Source organism: Ambystoma mexicanum, chromosome 1q, assembly GCF_040938575.1.
Source record: "Ambystoma mexicanum isolate Mex_15411 chromosome 1q, UKY_AmexF1_1, whole genome shotgun sequence".
Taxonomy (NCBI): Eukaryota; Metazoa; Chordata; class Amphibia; order Caudata; family Ambystomatidae; genus Ambystoma; species Ambystoma mexicanum.
Window position 1 is genome coordinate 72,179,984 of NC_090922.1, and position 18,729 is coordinate 72,198,712.

The 18,729-nt window shown below is 48.3% G+C and overlaps 1 protein-coding gene across 1 annotated transcript in view; it reads left to right on the plus strand.

The window, feature by feature from the left end:
• Positions 1-18,729, plus strand: part of LOC138524997 (cadherin-1-like) — a 472,038-nt gene that overhangs the window by 370,985 nt on the left and 82,324 nt on the right. The window contains exon 10 of the mRNA XM_069635551.1: positions 16,812-16,954. Coding sequence (XP_069491652.1) covers positions 16,812-16,954 — 143 coding nt within the window. The remainder of the gene's footprint in view (positions 1-16,811; positions 16,955-18,729) is intronic.

The following is an 18,729-nucleotide window of genomic DNA, read 5'->3' on the forward strand; positions in this document are numbered from 1 at the left end:
ACTGCCCACCTTGTAAGGAGGCCCAAGGCCCTCAGATTTGCTACCTAAACTCTCTACAACCTACCCAGATCACCCCTATTTCTTCCTCATGAGAACATGCTGGCTGGCACTCCATGTACAACTGCTCCCCTTTGAAGTAACTGCTCCAAGTCTACAAAGTGATTGTGGTCTAGCTCCTCAATGCCTCTCTGGCTGTATCTTTATCTACTCGCCATCTTGTTCCCTCTCTTTTCCTCTGCACTCAACCTCAGTGACCCTCCCCCGTGCCTCGACTGGTGTAGCGCAGGCCCCCGCATCCCCCTGTATGGGAGGTGGGCACTGCACCATGCCCTCCGGGGTGGAAAGGGCCTGCCTCATCCCGCTTCATAAAGAAATCTTTTTTTGTAATGATTTATGCTTTATTCAGCATTTGTACCATGAAAGCATATTCAATATAGCATACACATTCTACTATATAAAGACATATATATGATACAATTATAAATTAAAAAGAGAACCAATCTCAATCCAATAGTCACCAGCTTGAATTCATATACAGTCTAAAATAGTGGTTAATGTAATACAAAGCAGGAACGTTAAAATGCAGTTAGATAGATTTCTCCCCCAGGTGTGGATCCCTCTTGACCTTAGTCACGATGCTCTATGCAAGTATTTAGCAAAGACAAATTTAACCTTCCAATATTTCTGCAGAAGTCCCAATGCCCCTCGATCTGAAGTTTTAAATACTTGAGTATAAAGCCTGTATGATTAACAGTAGGGGTGCATGGATTTTGTGAGCATCAGATACCTGCCATAACTGGTTTTTGAGAACACAATCGAAAGCTGTTTCAAGACCTGCAAAAACCGCATACAGTTTGGTATTTTTCAGAATGATGTATTTTTTTACAATAAGATCGAGCCTACAAAATTGCTCGAGTGACCCCATACCCTGTTGAAATCCCACCTGTAAATGGCCAATTATTCCCACTGAATCAAACCACTGTTGCAAACGACCAAGAATGACTTTGGCGTATATCTTCCCTGCCCTGTATAACAATGAGATGGTAGCTGTTGTTCCCTGGGGACTCTTTTGCTCCCTTTTTACATATGAGAATAAGGACAGCCTCCCACCATGTGTTGGGAACAGTGCCTCACTTAATAACTGCATTGAAAACTTGAGACAAAACTGTCCCCCATACTATAGAATCTTCTTTAAAGAGATCGACAGGTATACAATCCGGGCGTGGTGCTTTCCCACTCCCTAAGGCACTAATAGCCTTCTCGACCTTCTTCTCGGTGATAGGTCAGTGAGGTATATTTGTATTGTATATCTGAATGGCATCGGGTACATGCATGACTCCACATTTGCACTATCCATTGGCTAGTGATAATTGACACTTGGCGAGTAGGAAACTGAGTGCTATGTGTATGTGGAGAATCGAGGGTGTTAAAGGGGCTTTTATGTCAAGTAATCTGCATGCTACTTGACATTTTTACCCCTGGAACATGACACGATTGACAAAAGCACCACAGAAGGTGACCATCTGATGTTAAAATTCTCTCTAGTTTACACCCCTATGACAATTTTACCAACAGAGAATCATAGAAGGGAATATCTTGTTGTAGACGGCGTTTAAAATGGGATTGTGTAATGAGCAAGAATGTAACACAATACATTAATAAGGATAATTCTGATTGGTTTAACATGTGCCAACAGCCTGAGACCACTAGTCCACAATTCTTGCTGACGTGCTTTAATAAAATATTGGTGAGAAACGGTCTGTGGAGGCAAAACCCCTGAATGCTGGGCATAAGAAGTTATGCCGAAATAAATCTTGTAAACTTGCAATGTTAAATCTATTCAGTGCTCTGAAAAGGGTGCATCCATTTAGGTCTCATTAAAGCCAAGCGCAAGATATAGGAAGACAAGCGTGATGCCTGGGGGAAGGTCCTGACTGTCATTGCCTGGGATGAGGTAGTCACCACTGTGGCCAAAGCCAATAGCCAGTGATTCTGGAACTTCGTCGCGAATGACCCAGGGCGGGTGTCGAGTAAGAGAATTGAGAATAATACACCAGCAGAGATCGGGAGGGCTCATTTTGCATTGTATGCAGAGAATGATAGTGATGTTTATGCCTAGTTAACTATTCTTAAAGTGGATAAAGGTACCTGCATGGAGGACCTGTTGCGATTCAGCACAAATAAATATTTTAGTTTCTGATGGTTGTTAATCTGCTTAGAATCACATGCTGTGCATATAGTCCAGCATCTAGTGGTAATCGCAGAGAATTGCATTGTTCTTTTGAGGATCAAAAGGGGATGTCGACATAGGCGTGTCTAACACTATACCGAATGTGACATGTAGTGTACCCAAAATCCCTCACACATCTAGGTCCCTCAGATTGTTTTTTTTCCACCCAGCTAGCTGGTCACCTTATGCGGAGCTCATAAATGCAAAAGTAATATTTCTTTGTTCACGACCATTGGTCGTTTAATATTCGTCCATCGACGACTACCCCCGACACAACTCCGAAGACGACTGAAGATTTTGGCGGCTGGTGCTTTGGATGACGCAGTTAACCGTGTGGCCTTGGCCCTCTGGCCAGGCCTAGATAGTAGGAAGAGCAAGGGCCCGGGCTTTGATTCTTTGTAGAATGCCTTTCCCCCTCTCTTTTCCCTTCTGATCTCGCTGTTGCTTGTTATCTGTGCTATGGACAGGACTCCTTTTAAATGTTGCCCTTCGTGCAAGGGACAATATCCATGGAAAGACACTCACCGAAAGTGTAAGAAGTGTCTGCCTCATGATCTTGACGAGCGATCCTGCAAGTATTGTCAACGTTTACGTCCAAAGAAAAGGATCGGCCGACGAAGCGGTGGGCGGCCTACGCCATGCAGCAAGCCGAGGGTAGTTCACCCGTCAGTGCAGGCGCCTTGGGTGGCGAGGATTTCAGCGACAGCCATGGCTCCGATGTGGAGGCCATCGACCTCTCTGCGGAACAATCAAGTTCCGAGGTGTCTGGCCCCAGCAGGCAGGCCACCGGTTTTGCTATTGGGAGACAACATCCTAGCGACAGGGACACACCAGCACCATGAAAAGAAAAACGCACAGCCCCATGAGCCTCCTCGACACATTAGTTGGGAATTGCAAAGACGTCAGCGGGCGCATCGAGAGTTTCGACGGAACCCACCGATCCCCATGATAAGTCGCCCTCCCCGCAACCGTTGATACGGCATGTGTCCAGGCATTCAAGTCAGAAGGGCGTCGGCGCCAAACAACATTGAAGCGCTGAGACGCCTCATAAGAGTGCGTCCGGGCCAAAGGTTGCAACGCCAAAAACCACGACCATGCCGACAGGCTTGTTGAAATAACTACCCGATAAGCCGGTGATTGTGCGAGAGATTTGCGCCGTGGCAAATATAAGCCATGGGACACATCCAAACGTTGAAGAATATGCAGATGGGTCACAGCCCCTATCTAAGGCTATGGCTGACAAATCTCGACCCCCTAGATGCCCCTGTCCTCCAGAAGAGCCCTTTCCCCCTGCAAACCCCTCTGGTACATACATATGGACCAGAGAGAGGTTTGAGGGATACATAAACAAGCTTTCCAAATGTGTAGATTTCTCTGAAAGTTTTATCACCCGAAAAGACCGGGGGAGGAAGACTCCTGCCTTACTCTGTCCTAAGTTCCAAATACTTCAAGTCCATTCCCACATGAGGTTTTTGACCTGTCAGAACCTGAAGAAGTCTATCAAGACCCTTATGACCAGGGAGAGACTCCATTTGAGGAGACACCAGACAAGGGTCCAGACTTGGGTGATGAACAGCCAGGAGGCGCCATGGCTTTCCCCCTCCACTACTCCAGATCCAGATGTTTTGTGTCTAGACCCTCCCTCCTCACCTCCTCAAAGACGAGCCTCGCCTATTGATGACCAATTGGCCTTCAATTATATTCTGAAAAAGGCTGCAGAACACTTTCAGATTGCCACACAAGAGGCAGAACAGGACACATACTTTGTGGAAGACATTTTGAAGGAAAGACCCCGCAAGTCAGGCGATACCCCTATTGAATTCTATTAAGAAGCTCATCGCCCCCTCTTTGTTAACGCCATCTCTTACAAGAGCTATAAGGCTTCGGGTCGAGAAGCTTTTTCGCCCCACTCCTACAGACCCACTGTATAGCTGGGGGACATGCCACTCCTGAGTAGTCACTACTACAAGGAAGAGAGCCCGAGTACCCTTCTCTACGGCTGAGGCACCACCAGACAAGGATTGCAAAAAGTTATACGCCCTTGGAAAGGGCATTACAACATCAGCCGCTTATTCCACTAGGATTGCCAATAACACCACATTGTTGAATAGTTATAGCGACGTCCAATGGAATTTACTCCACGAGGGCCTGCAAGAAGTCACGGAACCGGCACGACCACGCCTGCTGGCGGTTGTTTCGGAAGGGAGTCAGGTCAATCAGAATATCCTTAAGAATACCCGGGATGCTGCAGAAACTGAGGGACGGCTGGCCCAGGGTTCCCTGCTTAAAAGGCACGCATGGCTCAAGAATTCAGGCTTTAAGCCTGAGACACGGGCATCCCTTATAAACCAGGCAGTTGAAGAGACTAACTTTTTCAGAAAGGCTGTAGACGTTGCCTTAGAGACAGCAAAGGAGCATGAAACCATAAAATCTTTAAACCAAATTGCTGCAAGACCCTATCAACAGGTAGGGGGTAGCTCTTGCCGTTCCTTTCAGGGGGCAATCCTTGCCACGTTCCCTCCACAATCAGTTTGGGATAGGGAATGCACCAAGGTCCTCCGGACAAGGGACAACCACCACGGGTTAATATCAACAAAGAGGACATCACTGTGGCAAAGGAAGGGGTAGAAATTCCACCCCAAGAAGCTCCCAAGCCTCGGCTCAAAAATGACTCTCCAGTCCGGATCCCCTCCCATGCCTCCAAGGTCAGGGGACGATTAACATCCATCCATCCTTCATGCATGGGAGGGAATCACCACAGACCACTGGGTGCTCAAGACCGTCACCCACTGTTACGGCATTGAGTTCAGCGGCCACCTCGATACCGACCACCAACATCCAGATGCCTATCGCCAGAACACCTGAAGATTCTGCTACAAGAAGTGGAGATCCTTCAAGAAAAGGGCTCAATAGAAATCGTCCTCATTCTACAGGTAAACTAGGGTATTTAGTCAGTGTACTTACTTGTATCCAGAAAGGATCTCACCATGCGCCCTGTGTTAGACTTGCGCCCAGCAAACAAGTTTATCAAGCCACAAAAGTTCAGAATGACAACATTACAGGAAGTAATCCCTCTGCTAACACAGGGGGATTACATGGCAACATTGGACATGAAAGGTGCATACTGCTGCCAGCGCACAGAAAGTACCCAAGGTTCATGATAGAAGACAAACACTATCAATTTAAGGTCCTTCCCTTCGGCATTGCCTCAGCCCCAAGGGTCTTTACGAAGTACTGGCGGTAGTAGTGGCACACCTGCGCAGGCAGTCCATTCCAGTATATCCTTACCTCGCCGATTGGCTAATAACGGGGGATTCATACAGAGCATGCCTATCATCTACCCAGAAGACGGTAGATCCCCTATTAAGTCTGGGATTCTCGATCAAGCCCCAGCCAAGTCCAGCAATTTCTGGGGGCTCTAATTCGGACCAAAGACGGGCTTGTCTTTTCCTTCAACGAGAGGGTTCAGAATATATTGTTCCAGATCCCTCACTATCTAGCTAATCGCGAGGTGACCGTGCACAGAGCCATTTGACCGTTAGGGATGATGGCCTCCTGCATTTATCTAGTCCCACATGCGCGTCTGCGCAGTGGGTCTCGAGCCAATGGTGTCAGGTCTTTGGACAATGGGACGATCTAGTGGTTGTCTCGGCAGCCCACGTCCAGCATCTGCAGTGGTGGTCAAGGGAAAAGCTCTTGCAGGGGAAAACATTCACCATCCCCGCAGTAGAAGCCACTCTCACCACTGACGCATCTGACGGGGTGGGGGCTTGCCTCCTTCACCAGACGGCACACGGCGCGTCGTCCCCAGCATTAGCAAGCAACCACATAAACCTGGTGCAACTGCTAGCAGTATTCAAGGCCCTGAAGGCATTCCGAACAGACCTCCAGGGGAAGACAGTCCTAGTCCTCAGACAGTACCACGGCCATGTATTACCTCAACAAACAGGGGGGCACTCACTCTCCAGGGCAATCCAAACTGTCCCAGAAAATTTGGAAGTGGGCTCTCAAATACAAGATGTTCCTCCTGTCACAACTCGTTCCAGGGGAACTCAATCTACTGGCGGATGTGCACAGCAGAGATTTCGCACTACACAGAGTATGAATGGCAGCTGCATGATGACATTCTGTTCAAAGTCTCTGCAGACTGGAACTTCCCAGAGATTGACCTGTACGCAACTCTGGAGAATGCGCAATGCCCAGATTACGGCTCCAGGTACCCGCAGAACCTCTCCAATGGGGAACGGTCTCTGGATAACATGGTTGGGGAAATTTGTCTATGCTAACACCCGACTTCCCTTCTCAACAAGATAGTGCACAAGATGCAACAGGAACCAGTCACGATGATTCTGGTGGCCCCGTTGTGGGCCTGCCAACCCTCATTCGAGGGGATTGGGTCCTCCGACGTATTCCATATCTATGACAGTAATCACCACAGCTGTGCTGCTTTGGAAACTTTTTCGGCGTCTGCGTCCTGCGTCGATGACGTCGATGCGCCGCCGTCGAGGACCTCCTCCGACGTCCGACGTCATCCGATGTGATAAGTAGGACGCACGACGCCAGTAGCCTCAGTTCCGTTTTTTCCGCGAACGTGTTGCTTCGTGTTTCTCGGTTCTAGCCTCGACTCTTTGGAGTTCTGTTCTTTCTGGTTCTTCGAACCTGTTCGTTTGTGAATATTACCTTCGACGATGTCTTCCGCTTCGTCTTCAACCTCGCGTCCGGGCTTCAAGAAGTGCGGGGTGTGTGGGTCCAAGATGTCGGTGACTGACTCGCACGACGCCTGCCTCTGGTGCCTCGGGGAGGCCCACGACACGGATGACTGTGTCGACTGCCTGTCGCTCACGTCCAAGGCCTTACGCGAACGTAAGAAGAAATTGTCGGTAGGTCGGGTGTCCAAGCCCCGGAAGTCGAAGTCGGCGGGGCTTTCGACGGATGATTCGAGGGGTGACTCTCCGCGTCATCGTCGGAAGTCTCGTCGGTCTTCTTCTAGGAGTCGGTCTCGCCACTCCTCAGCCTCTTCGAGGCATTCTCGGAAGCGCCGTCACCGGTCGCCTTCCAGGTCCTCTTCCGAGGACTCTGCCCGGCACGTCGGTTATCCCACCAGCCGTGCGACGCCGGAGGAATGGGCTTCCTTCGGGAAGAAAATGTTGGCGATTCTTGAGTCGCAGGGTACTCAACCGTCCGCGCCCCCGAGTGGGGTCGGCCGTGTGAGGTCGAGAGACACCGCTCGCAAGAGTGGTCGGCACGAGTCACGGGAGAGGTCCCGTTCGGACAAGGAGGCTCGTTCTCGCCGTACCCGTTCCAGGTCCCGGTCCTCGACGCGATCGAGACCGTGTGCACCTGTGATGTCTTCGAGGAAGACATCGACGTCTGAGGCGTCGAGGGCGTCGACAGGCTTTCTCGAGGCTCCGGCTCCGAGGAAGTCGTCGAAGCCGTCGACGTTCAGGTCGTCGAGGGACACGCTCGGGGCTCCGGCTTCGAGGGCTGTGTCGACGCCGCCGATATTGGAGGCGCTGCATCTGACGTCGACGCCGATTTCCTCGACGTCGACGCCGATCCTCTCGGCGCCGTTGCCGGTTTTCTCGACGGCGGCGCCGATTCGCTCGACGCCATCGACGCCTTTCGTGTCGGAGGTGCCCCGTGTCTCGGGTGTACCCCCTAGGAAGGCTCTGGCTAAGAGCAGGCACTCTCAGGTGCCTTTCCACCACTTGGATTATATTTCAGAGGCGGATGAGGATTCGGTTGGCCTGGTTCCTAGTCCGGTGCCGGATGACATTGTCTCGGGCCATGGTCAATTTGTCGATTTGAGGCAGTCGCTGCATGATGCTAGTGGTCTGGACACCTCTCCGGAGGTGGAATTTGGTCGGCCTGAGCCTGGCTCCCATGCCGATTCCTCATACCGGCGCCTTATGGCTAGGGTGTCTGAGTATCTGGGATGGTCTGCTCCCCCAGGGGAGTTTGTGCAGGATGATCTGACGGACATCCTTGATGTTGGTCCCCCAACTGACCCGGTACTGCCGTTCCATATGGCTTTACAGCGTAGGGTGGCGGCGGCTTGGACTGCTCCGGAGAGTCTCCCGGCAGTGGGCAGATCCTTGTCGCGGAAATACCGTCCAGCCAGTGGCGACCCCTGCTACTTGACCAGGCACCCCACTCCGGAAAGTTTGGTGGTGCAGGCGGCCACGGCCCCGGCAAAGCAGGCGTCGTACCCTACCATCCCTCCTGATAGGGACGACAAACGTTTTGATGGCTGGGCGAAGAAGGTGTTTTCTTCTGGTGGTATGGCGCTTCAGGCGGCCAACTCCATTTGTGCCTTGTCACGTTTCACGCACACTCTGTGGAACTGTGTTGCGTTAGCGGCTGAACATATTCCCGAAGGGGACGAACGGGATGGTTTCCTTGCTTTGGTCCAGGATGGTAAGGATGCCATGTGTGAGTCCGTTCAGTCGGGTTTGGACTTAGCTGAATGCGTCAGTAGGTCCATGGCGGCGAGCACCGTGATACGCAGGTTTGCGTGGTTGCGGAAGTCGGGGTTTGCTCCTGATGTGCAGTCCCGGCTCCTCAACATGCCCTTTGATGGTGAACATCTTTTTGGCAGCAAGGCTGACGAGAGCCTTGAGAGGTTGCAGACCTCAAAAGCTGCAGCGAAGTCGTTGGGCGCTGCAGTTCGCCAACCTCCGCCTTTTCGTCCTAGGGGACAGCAGTGGAGGGGTGGCTCCTTTCGCTATTACTCGTCCTTTGGTAAAGCGAGAGGAGCTGGCAGTCAAAGGGGCCAACGCAGGGGTACCAGAGGTGGACGTCAAGGTACCCGTGGTGCCAAGGCCGCTCGGGCAGTTGCCTCTTTGCCCTCAGGTAACGCCGCAGCCGCTCCTACTCAGTCATGAGGCCATGTCCCATGGTTCGCCGGTTGGGGGAAGGCTGGCGCAGCATCTTGTAGAGTGGCGTGCCATTACTTCAGATGTGTGGGTTCTGGAGATCGTGACCCACGGCTACTGTCTTCCCTTTCGGCACAGGCCTCGCGACAATCCACCGGGGAACCTCTCTTTGAAGTGTCCGGATCCGCTCCTTGCGCAGGAAATTCAAGCCCTGCTGGAGAAAGGCGCCATAGAACTGGTGCCTGTAGCGGAGAGGAACAAGGGATGGTATTCCCCTTATTTTTTGATTTCCAAGAAAGACGGGGGATTGAGACCCATCATGGACTTGCGCGGTTTGAACAAACTCCTCAGGAAGGACAAGTTCAAGATGGTTACTCTCTCTCAAGTCCTCCAGGCCCTTCAGCTTCAGGACTGGTTGGTGTCACTCGACCTCAAGGATGCTTACTTCCATGTGCCGATCCATCCCAAGCACAAGAAGTACCTGAGGTTCGCGGTTGGCGACTCGCACTTTCAGTTTCGGGTCCTGCCGTTCGGTTTGACCTCCGCCCGAGGGTTTTCACCAAGCTCATGGTGGTGGTGGCAGCGCATCTCAGGCAAGGGGGGATTCACGTCTACCCCTACCTGGACGATTGGTTGATCAGGGGGAGCTCTCCCGAGCAGGTCCTGGATCATCTGTCCGTCGCCTGCCACTCCCTTCACAGGCTGGGCTTCTCCCTCAATTTAAAGAAGTCCCATTTGACGCCAACGCAGAGGCTCCAGTACATCGGAGCAGTGCTCGACACTTCCCTGGGGCGGTGTTTTCCTCCCCAGGTGCGGGCTCTTCACATTCAGCAGATGGTGCGCAAGTTTCAGCAGGCCCAGACGCTCCCAGCGTTCGAGTTCTTGAGGTTGCTCGGCCTCATGGCATCCTGCATTCTTCTGGTGCCAGAGGCTCGCCTGCGAATGAGATCTTTGCAGTGGGCACTCAAGATGCAATGGTCGCAGTCCTCCGGCAGGATGTCGGACCCGATTCAGGTGCCGCCCTCGGTCGCCCGGGACCTTCTGTGGTGGGCCGTCGAAGGCAACTTGATGAAGGGGGCTCCGTTTTGGCTTCCCTGGCCGGAGGTGACGATCGTGTCGGATGCATCCCTCACGGGATGGGGAGCTCATGCCAACGGGCTGACAGTCAGCGGTCGTTGGTCTCCGTCGGAGTCCAGACTCCATATCAATCTGTTGGAGCTGAGGGCCGTCAGGCTAGCCCTGAGGGCTTTTCTGCCGACTGTGCGAGGAAAGAATGTCCTGATCCTGACGGACAACACAGTGGCCATGCACTACCTCAACAAAAAGGGGGGGGCAGGGTCACTTCCTCTGTGCAGGGAGGCGATGCAGCTCGAGTTCTGGGCCATCCAGCAGGAAGTTTCGATCTCGGCAGTTCATCTGGCCGGAGTCGAGAACGTGACGGCGGACGCTCTGAGCAGGCAGAGCACGATCTCTCACGAGTGGGAGTTGGTTCAGGAGATTCTCCTGGAGATCTTCGCCCTTTGGGGGACCCCTCAAGTGGATCTCTTTGCCTCCAGTGTCAACCGGAAGTGCAAAAGGTTTTGCTCGCGGGAATTTCCTCCAAAAGGAGCCTTAGGAGACGCGTTCGTGGTGGAGTGGTCGTTCCCGCTGCTGTACGCGTTTCCTCCAGTCCCCGTCATCCCGCAAGTGCTGCGGAGGTTACGGAAGTTCGGTTCCCGGATGATCCTCATTGCTCCGGCGTGGGCTCGGAGGACGTGGTACCCGGACCTTCTCGACTTGTCCATCTGCCCTCCACGTCGTCTTCCCTACCGAGACGATCTGCTCTCACGGGAGGGGGGTCAGGTTCTCCATCCAGAGGTCGGATCCCTCAACCTTCACGCTTGGCTTCTGAAAGGTTGAGGTATAAGGATTGGGACCTCCCTGAAGACGTGATGGAGGTGTTGCTTTCGGCCCGAAGGCCCGCAACTAAGTCTCTGTACGTTGCCGTTGGCGTAAGTTCTGCGACTGGTGCAGAGTTCAGAATGTGGATCCTTTTGCATGTGACATCCCCATGGTTCTGTCCTTTTTGCTTTCTTTGGCCCACAGGGGCTTGCAAGTGGGTACCGTTAAGGGTTACCTGGCGGCGCTGTCCATCTTTAAGCGCTCATCTGAAGAATGTTCTTACTTTAAAATCCCTTTAATTTCACAGTTTCTGAAAGGGCTCACTAATGTGTTCCCTCCGTCGCCTTTCCTGGTGCCCGGTTGGGATTTGAACCTTGTTCTTAGGTTTCTTATGGGTGCTCCGTTTGAGCCTTTACATTCTTGCCCTTTGAGGCTGTTGACTTTGAAAACTGTGTTTTTAGTTGCGGTTACTTCCGCTCGCAGAGTGAGTGAGTTACAGGCACTTTCTGTTAAGCCACCCTTCACTGTATTTCACAAGGACAGGGTTGTCCTTCGAGTTCGTCCTTCTTTTCTTCCAAAGGTAGTGACGGAATTTCATTTGGCCCAGAAGATTGTTCTTCCGGCATTCTATCCTCCTCCGCATCCTGGTAAGGAAGAGGAGAGGCTCCATAGGCTTGATCCTAGGAGAGCTTTGAGCTTTTATGTTTCTCGCATGTCCCGGGTCAGAGTGGACGATCAACTCTTTATTGGTTACGCTGGTAAGCGCTTGGGGCAAGCTGTGACGAAACAGACTTTGTCCCGCTGGATTATTTTGGCCATCTCGGAGTGTTACCGCTTGGCGGGCAAGGACCCACCGGCTGGCTTGCGGGCCCATTCTACCAGGGGCTTGGCTGCATCTACTGCCCTGCAGAGGGGTGTTCCTATTCGCAACATCTGTGATGCTGCCACCTGGGCTTCAGTGCATACATTTGTGCGGCATTATTCCCTCGATTCCATCAGAGGGCAGGATCTGGCCTTTGGCAAGGCGGTCCTTTGCTCTGCTATTTGATTGGCTATTCTAAATTTTGTTTCTAAATTCTTTCCCTCCTCCTTGATTTGGTACTGCTTTGGGAGTCTGTCATAGATATGGAATACGTCGGAGGACCCAATCCCCTCGAAGAACAAGTTACTTTCTTACCTGGTAACGTTCTTTCGATGGGATGGTCCGACGACGTATTCCATATCGCTCCCGCCCTGCCTTCCCCGCTGCAGAATTTCTGTTGCGATTGCAGCTTACGTTCCGCAAGGCTTTGTGTCGGACTGGCAGTTGACTAATGTCACACGTTCTGGGGGAAAAAACTACAACTGAGGCTACTGGCGTCGTGCGTCCTACTTATCACATCGGATGATGTCGGACGTCGGAGGAGGTCCTCGACGGCGGCGCATCGACGTCATCGACGCAGGACGCAGACGCCGAAAAAGTTTCCGAAGCAGCACAGCTGTGGTGATTACTGTCATAGATATGGAATACGTCGTCGGACCATCCCATCGAAAGAACGTTACCAGGTAAGAAAGTAACTTGTTCTTCTCTCACTTGATGGCATTGTCAGTCGCTACGGCGAAGAAAATGCAATGCCCGCACAACATGCTGTCGCAAAACAGGGGAGAGAAACTGTATCCATGCCGGCAACCTCTCAATTTAGCAGCCTGGCTCCTGAGGTCATAGAGTTCGGACATCTCCACCTCCCTCGGAGATGCATGGACATATTTAGGGAAGCACGAAAACCTAACACCACACATTGCTACTCCAATAAATGGAAACGCTTCGTCATCTGGCACAATACCAAAAGCATCAACCCTATTGATTGCGCTCCCACAGATATTGTCCTTTACCCGACTCATCTACTAGACTCTGGTTGAGTTTTCAATTCCCTAAAAGTACACTTAGCTGCATTTTCAGCCTACACCACGTCCTAGAAGAAGATTTCGTGGTGGAAAATACCAGTAATCAAGGCTTGTATGGAGGGGGTTAAAAGACTTTTTGCCCCTAATTCCAACCCAGCTCCCGAATGGGACTTGAATGTTGTACTGACTAGACTAATGGGACCTCCCTTTGAACATATGCATAAGGCTAGCCTTAAAGCACTCACTTACCAAAACCGCCTTCCTGGTGGCAGTTACATCAATAAGGAGAGTTAGTGAACTACAGTTGAAGACCCATTTGTCACTATTCACAGGGATAAGGTGGTTCTGTGCACTCACCCACGGTTTGCACCTACATTTATTTCAAAGTTCCATGTGAACCAGTCAATTGAACTACCTGCCTTCTTCCAGAGCCCCACTAACGTGGCAGAAAAAAAGCCTCCACACACTGGATGTGAGGAGAGCAGTTTACCATCTGGAGACAACTAAACCACTGAGAAAGGCATATCGGTTTTTCGTTTCAGTGGCAGCTGGTAGAGAAGGGGACCCGATCTCTAAATCAGTCATTTCTAAGTGGATCGGAAACTGCATCACACTGTGCAAGAGAGATCTGCCCTTCAAGCCTAGAGCACACTCTACTCGGGGCACTGGGGCTTCCATAGCAGTCATTGCAAATGTTCCTCTTGAGTCAATTTGTAAAGCAGCAACCTGGAGTTCTGTACACACCTTTACACAACATTACTGCCTAGATCAACACACTAGGTCTGATTCTCAGGTGGGACAAGCGTTGCTGAGACATCTCTTTGCAAGTGGTCCTTCACACATCCCACCACAATGTCTGGGTTCTGCTTGCTAGTCTATGCACAGCATGTGATTCTAAGATGATACTATCATCAGAAATGCTATTACGGTAAGTAATGCATGTCTTCTAAACGTACTGTAAACCACCAAGAGCACAGGCCCAGATTTTATTCCTTCATGTTTTTACAAATTGATGATCGACACTTTGGCCCTGTTAATGTGCACGGTGTATGATCTAATGGTAAAGATAGATATTTTCCCTGTTTCCTGAGGAAAGCAGTTATTTTCCCAATTTACAAAAAGGGCAACAGACTGAACCCTTTCAGGCTACTGCCCCATATCCCTCCTAGATTGTTCATTTAAACTCTTTGGGAAGACCCTTTTGAACAAGCTTAACAAAAGGATTGAGAGTAATCTCCTTGCTCCTATCCAGCTTGGATTTATGAAAGGGGTTGTTACCCATCACCAGACACTTAAGTTTCATTTGTTAGCAGCTAAGTCACCCTTCATTAAACAAGAACCACTACGCTACATTTATGGATCTGTCCACTGTGTTTGACTTTGTTAACAGAGTAAAGCTATGGGAAAGCCTAGAAAATGCAGGCTTGCCAGATCACCTATTTACTGGTATTGGTTTTTCTACATGCTAATAATTCTGCTGTAGTTTGCTGGAGTCGAAATGAAAAGCCACGAAGCCATTCCAAGTAAGCTGTGGCGTGGTGTGTATCGACTTCCATTTTGTGTAACCTATACACAAACGATTATATAAAGGATTTTATGCCACTGTGAAGATAAAACAAAAGCGAGTGCAATTTGAATTCCTTGTCTGTCTTACACTGATGATATCGTTTTACTTGTTATGTTAAAAGTTCTTATACCGCGCACTGTTGCCACTTGCGACTTGCCAGAAGGCCTAACTCTTTTAGAGACTCCCAGATGTTTATACCGATTGCATGGCATCGTTCGGTCTAAAAGCACATAGAGGCCATCACATTTGTATAACTGGGAACCAGCCAATTACTAATGTTGATAACTCTGACTACTTGGGCATGAGAATTTGTCACTCATTATGTTTGCCTGCCCATGTCCATCAGTTAAGCATTTGGAGCGATTTTCAAATTCGCACCAAGCTTTCAGGCGCACATAATTAAGTATAGGCTTCATGTATTTCCTCCTTGGCTTTATACACGGAAGCCATTTTGAGTTTTGACAATGGAAACATTTTACAAAGGACTGAAGATTGGTTCTGTAAACGTTTACTCAATCTACCTTTGTCATCCCTGAATTATTCCTGCCACATGGAATTGGATATGGCCTTTATTAAACATCCTTTCCCTTTAGCCCCTGTTACTTTACTTCTTAGCAGCTTTCAGAGTAGCCATGTTAAATTTACCGTAGTTGTTACAAAGGATATTTGGGAGAGTGACGAAGCTCAGCTGTGGCATGTATAAAGGAGGTTTTGCCCCTTTTGTTCCCTCACTCCAATTTTAGTTGAACATCTGCCTGGATTAGACAAGGAGCTTCCTTTTTACCGAAGAAATGCATTGTAGCCGGTTTCGAAAGAAAGAGGGAAGCACTCGAGAAAATTGAACCCAATTAATTAGTACCACAAAATGACCACCATATGTTTTGGTAGACAGACATACATTACATGGTCCCCCTACATGCAGCATTGACTTTTTAATCCCCAAATAACATTTTAATTGTATTCCTTTAAATTCGATTCCTGCCAGATGGACTTCCAATCGCATTACTTTTAATTATTTGGAAAACTCTTTCCCTCATTTTTACCTAATAGTGAAGCATTGCTAATGCTTTTTATGCTTTTGTTCCAAGTATAGACTGGTTAGGCAAAGAACATTCAAACCATTTCTTAGGAATTAAAAATGTCTCCCTATTGTACTTGGACATTGCTGCAGTTTGTACAACAGGATCTTAATATAAGACAAAGATTATAGGGGAAGGACCTCAACCCTTTTACAAATGAATGTTCATTTTAATTTGCACAACCCTTGGGTCAAATTGTATTTTTGCAGATTTTAAAATATTGAATGTTATGAAATTGACTATTAATGTTTTTTGCTAATTCCTATTTCAATGGTTTTGTGGTATATATTACTGAAATAATATTTATCAGCTGACTGCATTGATTTTTGGGGGTGGGGGGTTCATTTCCATAATGGGACAGGATGTGTAGGTGGTAGTGAAGTGTATGAGGGTAGGGAGTTTATTTGGGTGTGACAGGGGAGTTGTTTATCAAATGTAAACCCAAGGTTTAACTTGTGGAGTTGCGGTTGTGGATGAGATCCTCCAGGAGCACGGTTATTTAAAAGGTAGGGCGTTGAAGGTTGGGAGGCAGTAATGGGCGACCTCATTGGGCTATACCTGCCGCCAATAAAACCACAGACTCTAAAGGTTTGAACTTCATCTCTGGGTCGATAATGGCTGGTGTAGCCCACTACGGCAAGCTATAAGTCTATAGAAAAACTGAGCTATTTGTGTAGCTGATGCTAGAATGAGAAAATACTAAGGACCACTGTAAAACATTATAAATGAAAAATGGCCAAGCTGGGTGTGCAGTGGTAGTTATGTTCTAGAATAAGTTGTTTTGTAACAACAAGCTGCAATCTGATGAAACTATTTTACACAGAGGTACACATTTCAAGTTACAAGCTGCTTGTCATGCAGATGTCGCCTGCCTCCAGAAGGAATTCCAGCTCTCCACATGCACACGATTTCTAACTTTCCAAAGGGGAATTTGAACTTGCTAGTGGCAAGTGCACATTTTGTGTCTTTGTTTATATATTGTTCACCAGGTGTGAGGGGCTTCACATAATGATGCAATTGAATGCTGAAAAAGCAGGCGGGGCTACAATAAAGGACTGAGGTAATCCTGCTGTACCCTTTCTGAAGGGGCTTTCTCGCCAACCATCGATATTTGGTCATCACTGAAGTGTATTTCCAAGTCTGTAGGACCATACAGAAGTATGCGGTGGACCCAGAGCCATGGTGTGTACTCTGAAATCACATGGCATGGGTTTTAGATTGAAATTATCCTTCTTGTGCAAAGGATTTAGTTAAAAAACAACCTCAGTTGTTGCTCTTCTGTTTTTGCTCTGCAGTGTAAAACTATGTCTGCTTCATCTGACAGCCCACTTACCGTCCACGTACTAAACACGGCATCAGGCACGCCTGCCAAGGGCCTGCAATTCCAGCTGTCCCGACTTGATGAACCGACTCAGACATGGGTTGTGCTGACCAGCAGGTAAGCATTGTGTTCTGTGTTGGGGTTATGAAGATGGTCTTGGCAGAGGTATGTGACAAAGACCTGCCTTGAAGTTCTCTTTTCATGTATCCACTGGTTATCCTGTATATATTGTGCACATTCGTTTTTCAGCCACTCATTTGTGTGCTAACCCAGGAATGAGTAAGTACAGAGAGGCCTTTACTTTCCCTTTTTTTTTAGTAATGTCCCAGAATGCTTCACTGCTCCTCTAGTGTTTCATTACCCTAGTAAACAGGATTATTATAACCATTCGCCCCTACACGGAAAGAATGTCTGCACAATAATATCAAGATGCAGAAACATGATGGGGTTTTTGAATATAGGAATTAGACCATTGCTGGATTTTGTGTACTGTGCACCACATTTTTCATGTTTTATGAAAATGTTAATGAATGTTGGTTGTGCTGTCTGTTACATAGGTTTTACAATATTTGCTATTCACCACAGACTCCCTTGTTGACGGTAGTTGTGAAGAGACACAGTTATTGTGCGACAATTGTTTATGTATGAATCGAAATTGTTCTAAAATAAACAAAGGAGCAAAACTGATTAACATAAACTATATACAAATAAACTAAAGTTAAGGGCTGATGTGCGCTTTAAAAATATGAATAAACCAAAACATTGATACATTTCATATGTTTTGGAAATGTCCATGTACGCAAGGTTAGGATTGCATGACCCTTTATGATATTCACTGAGCCTAAATAGACTAACTCCGCCTATGTAAATAGAAATAATTTTTCCAAGACTGGATCTTAATGTTAGTGATATCCAACGTTCATGTGGGGCCCCGAAACGGGGCAGTTGCAAAACTTAAGCGGAGGACTTTCAGGTCATTGCTCGAGGTCATTCTAGAGAAACTTGTCAAATATTATGGCACTGAGCCCTCTTTAACATCATCCTTTGAAAGAAGCCTATTGTACTCCTATAAACTCATTTGACTGGTCTGCCGCTGTACCTTCTAGTACACCTGTGTCTTCAGTGTCTATCTCACCTTCACACCTAGGTGGCTAACTGTCACTCAGCACATTGCTTTCTCTACAGTCACGGCAAGTGCACTTTGCACCACACTCAGTACTATTCTTTTCTTACCATTTTGAAAAGCAAAGTATTTGGTGTTTCTTAGAAAAGGGACAAGAAGCCAGGAGAGCAAGAAAAAGCAGCCTACCTCCAGAGTCCTACACAATGATGACAGACCTATTTTTTTTAAAAAAAAATATTCATTCAGACTTTTATTCGGCAAAAAAACCCTTTAAGTACAAGAAATCATATTATGAAAAGAAGAAAAAAGTTCCATAAAATATACACTACATAAAAGGATTTTGTTGCTGATGGCTCTTAAATACGATTAGCATAAAAAAACTTCAAATATAAAAACACGTTTATGGATTTCATAAAACATACTGTGTATAAACGACAAATTTGTTACCAAGTATTCTAAAAACAGATAATATAATTAAATTCGAATTGTATTCTTTTTAATTTCACACTATAAGGGGATATTTGAAACAGGATAAATCATATTGAGTACATACTCCGAACTGAGGTACTGTGGCCAAACCAAATGCATGCACAAGGGAGTGAGTGACGTCTGTTTGCTGCAGTGTGGGTTTAGGAGACTACTGTCAGACGAATTTGCAGAGTGAGGTAAGAACATTTGTATTGTCATGGGTAGTGTTGAGTTTTCAGAAGTAGTGTGCGTTTGTGCTGAAGGTTTTGCAGAAATTGGACAGACACACAGCCTCTGGTAG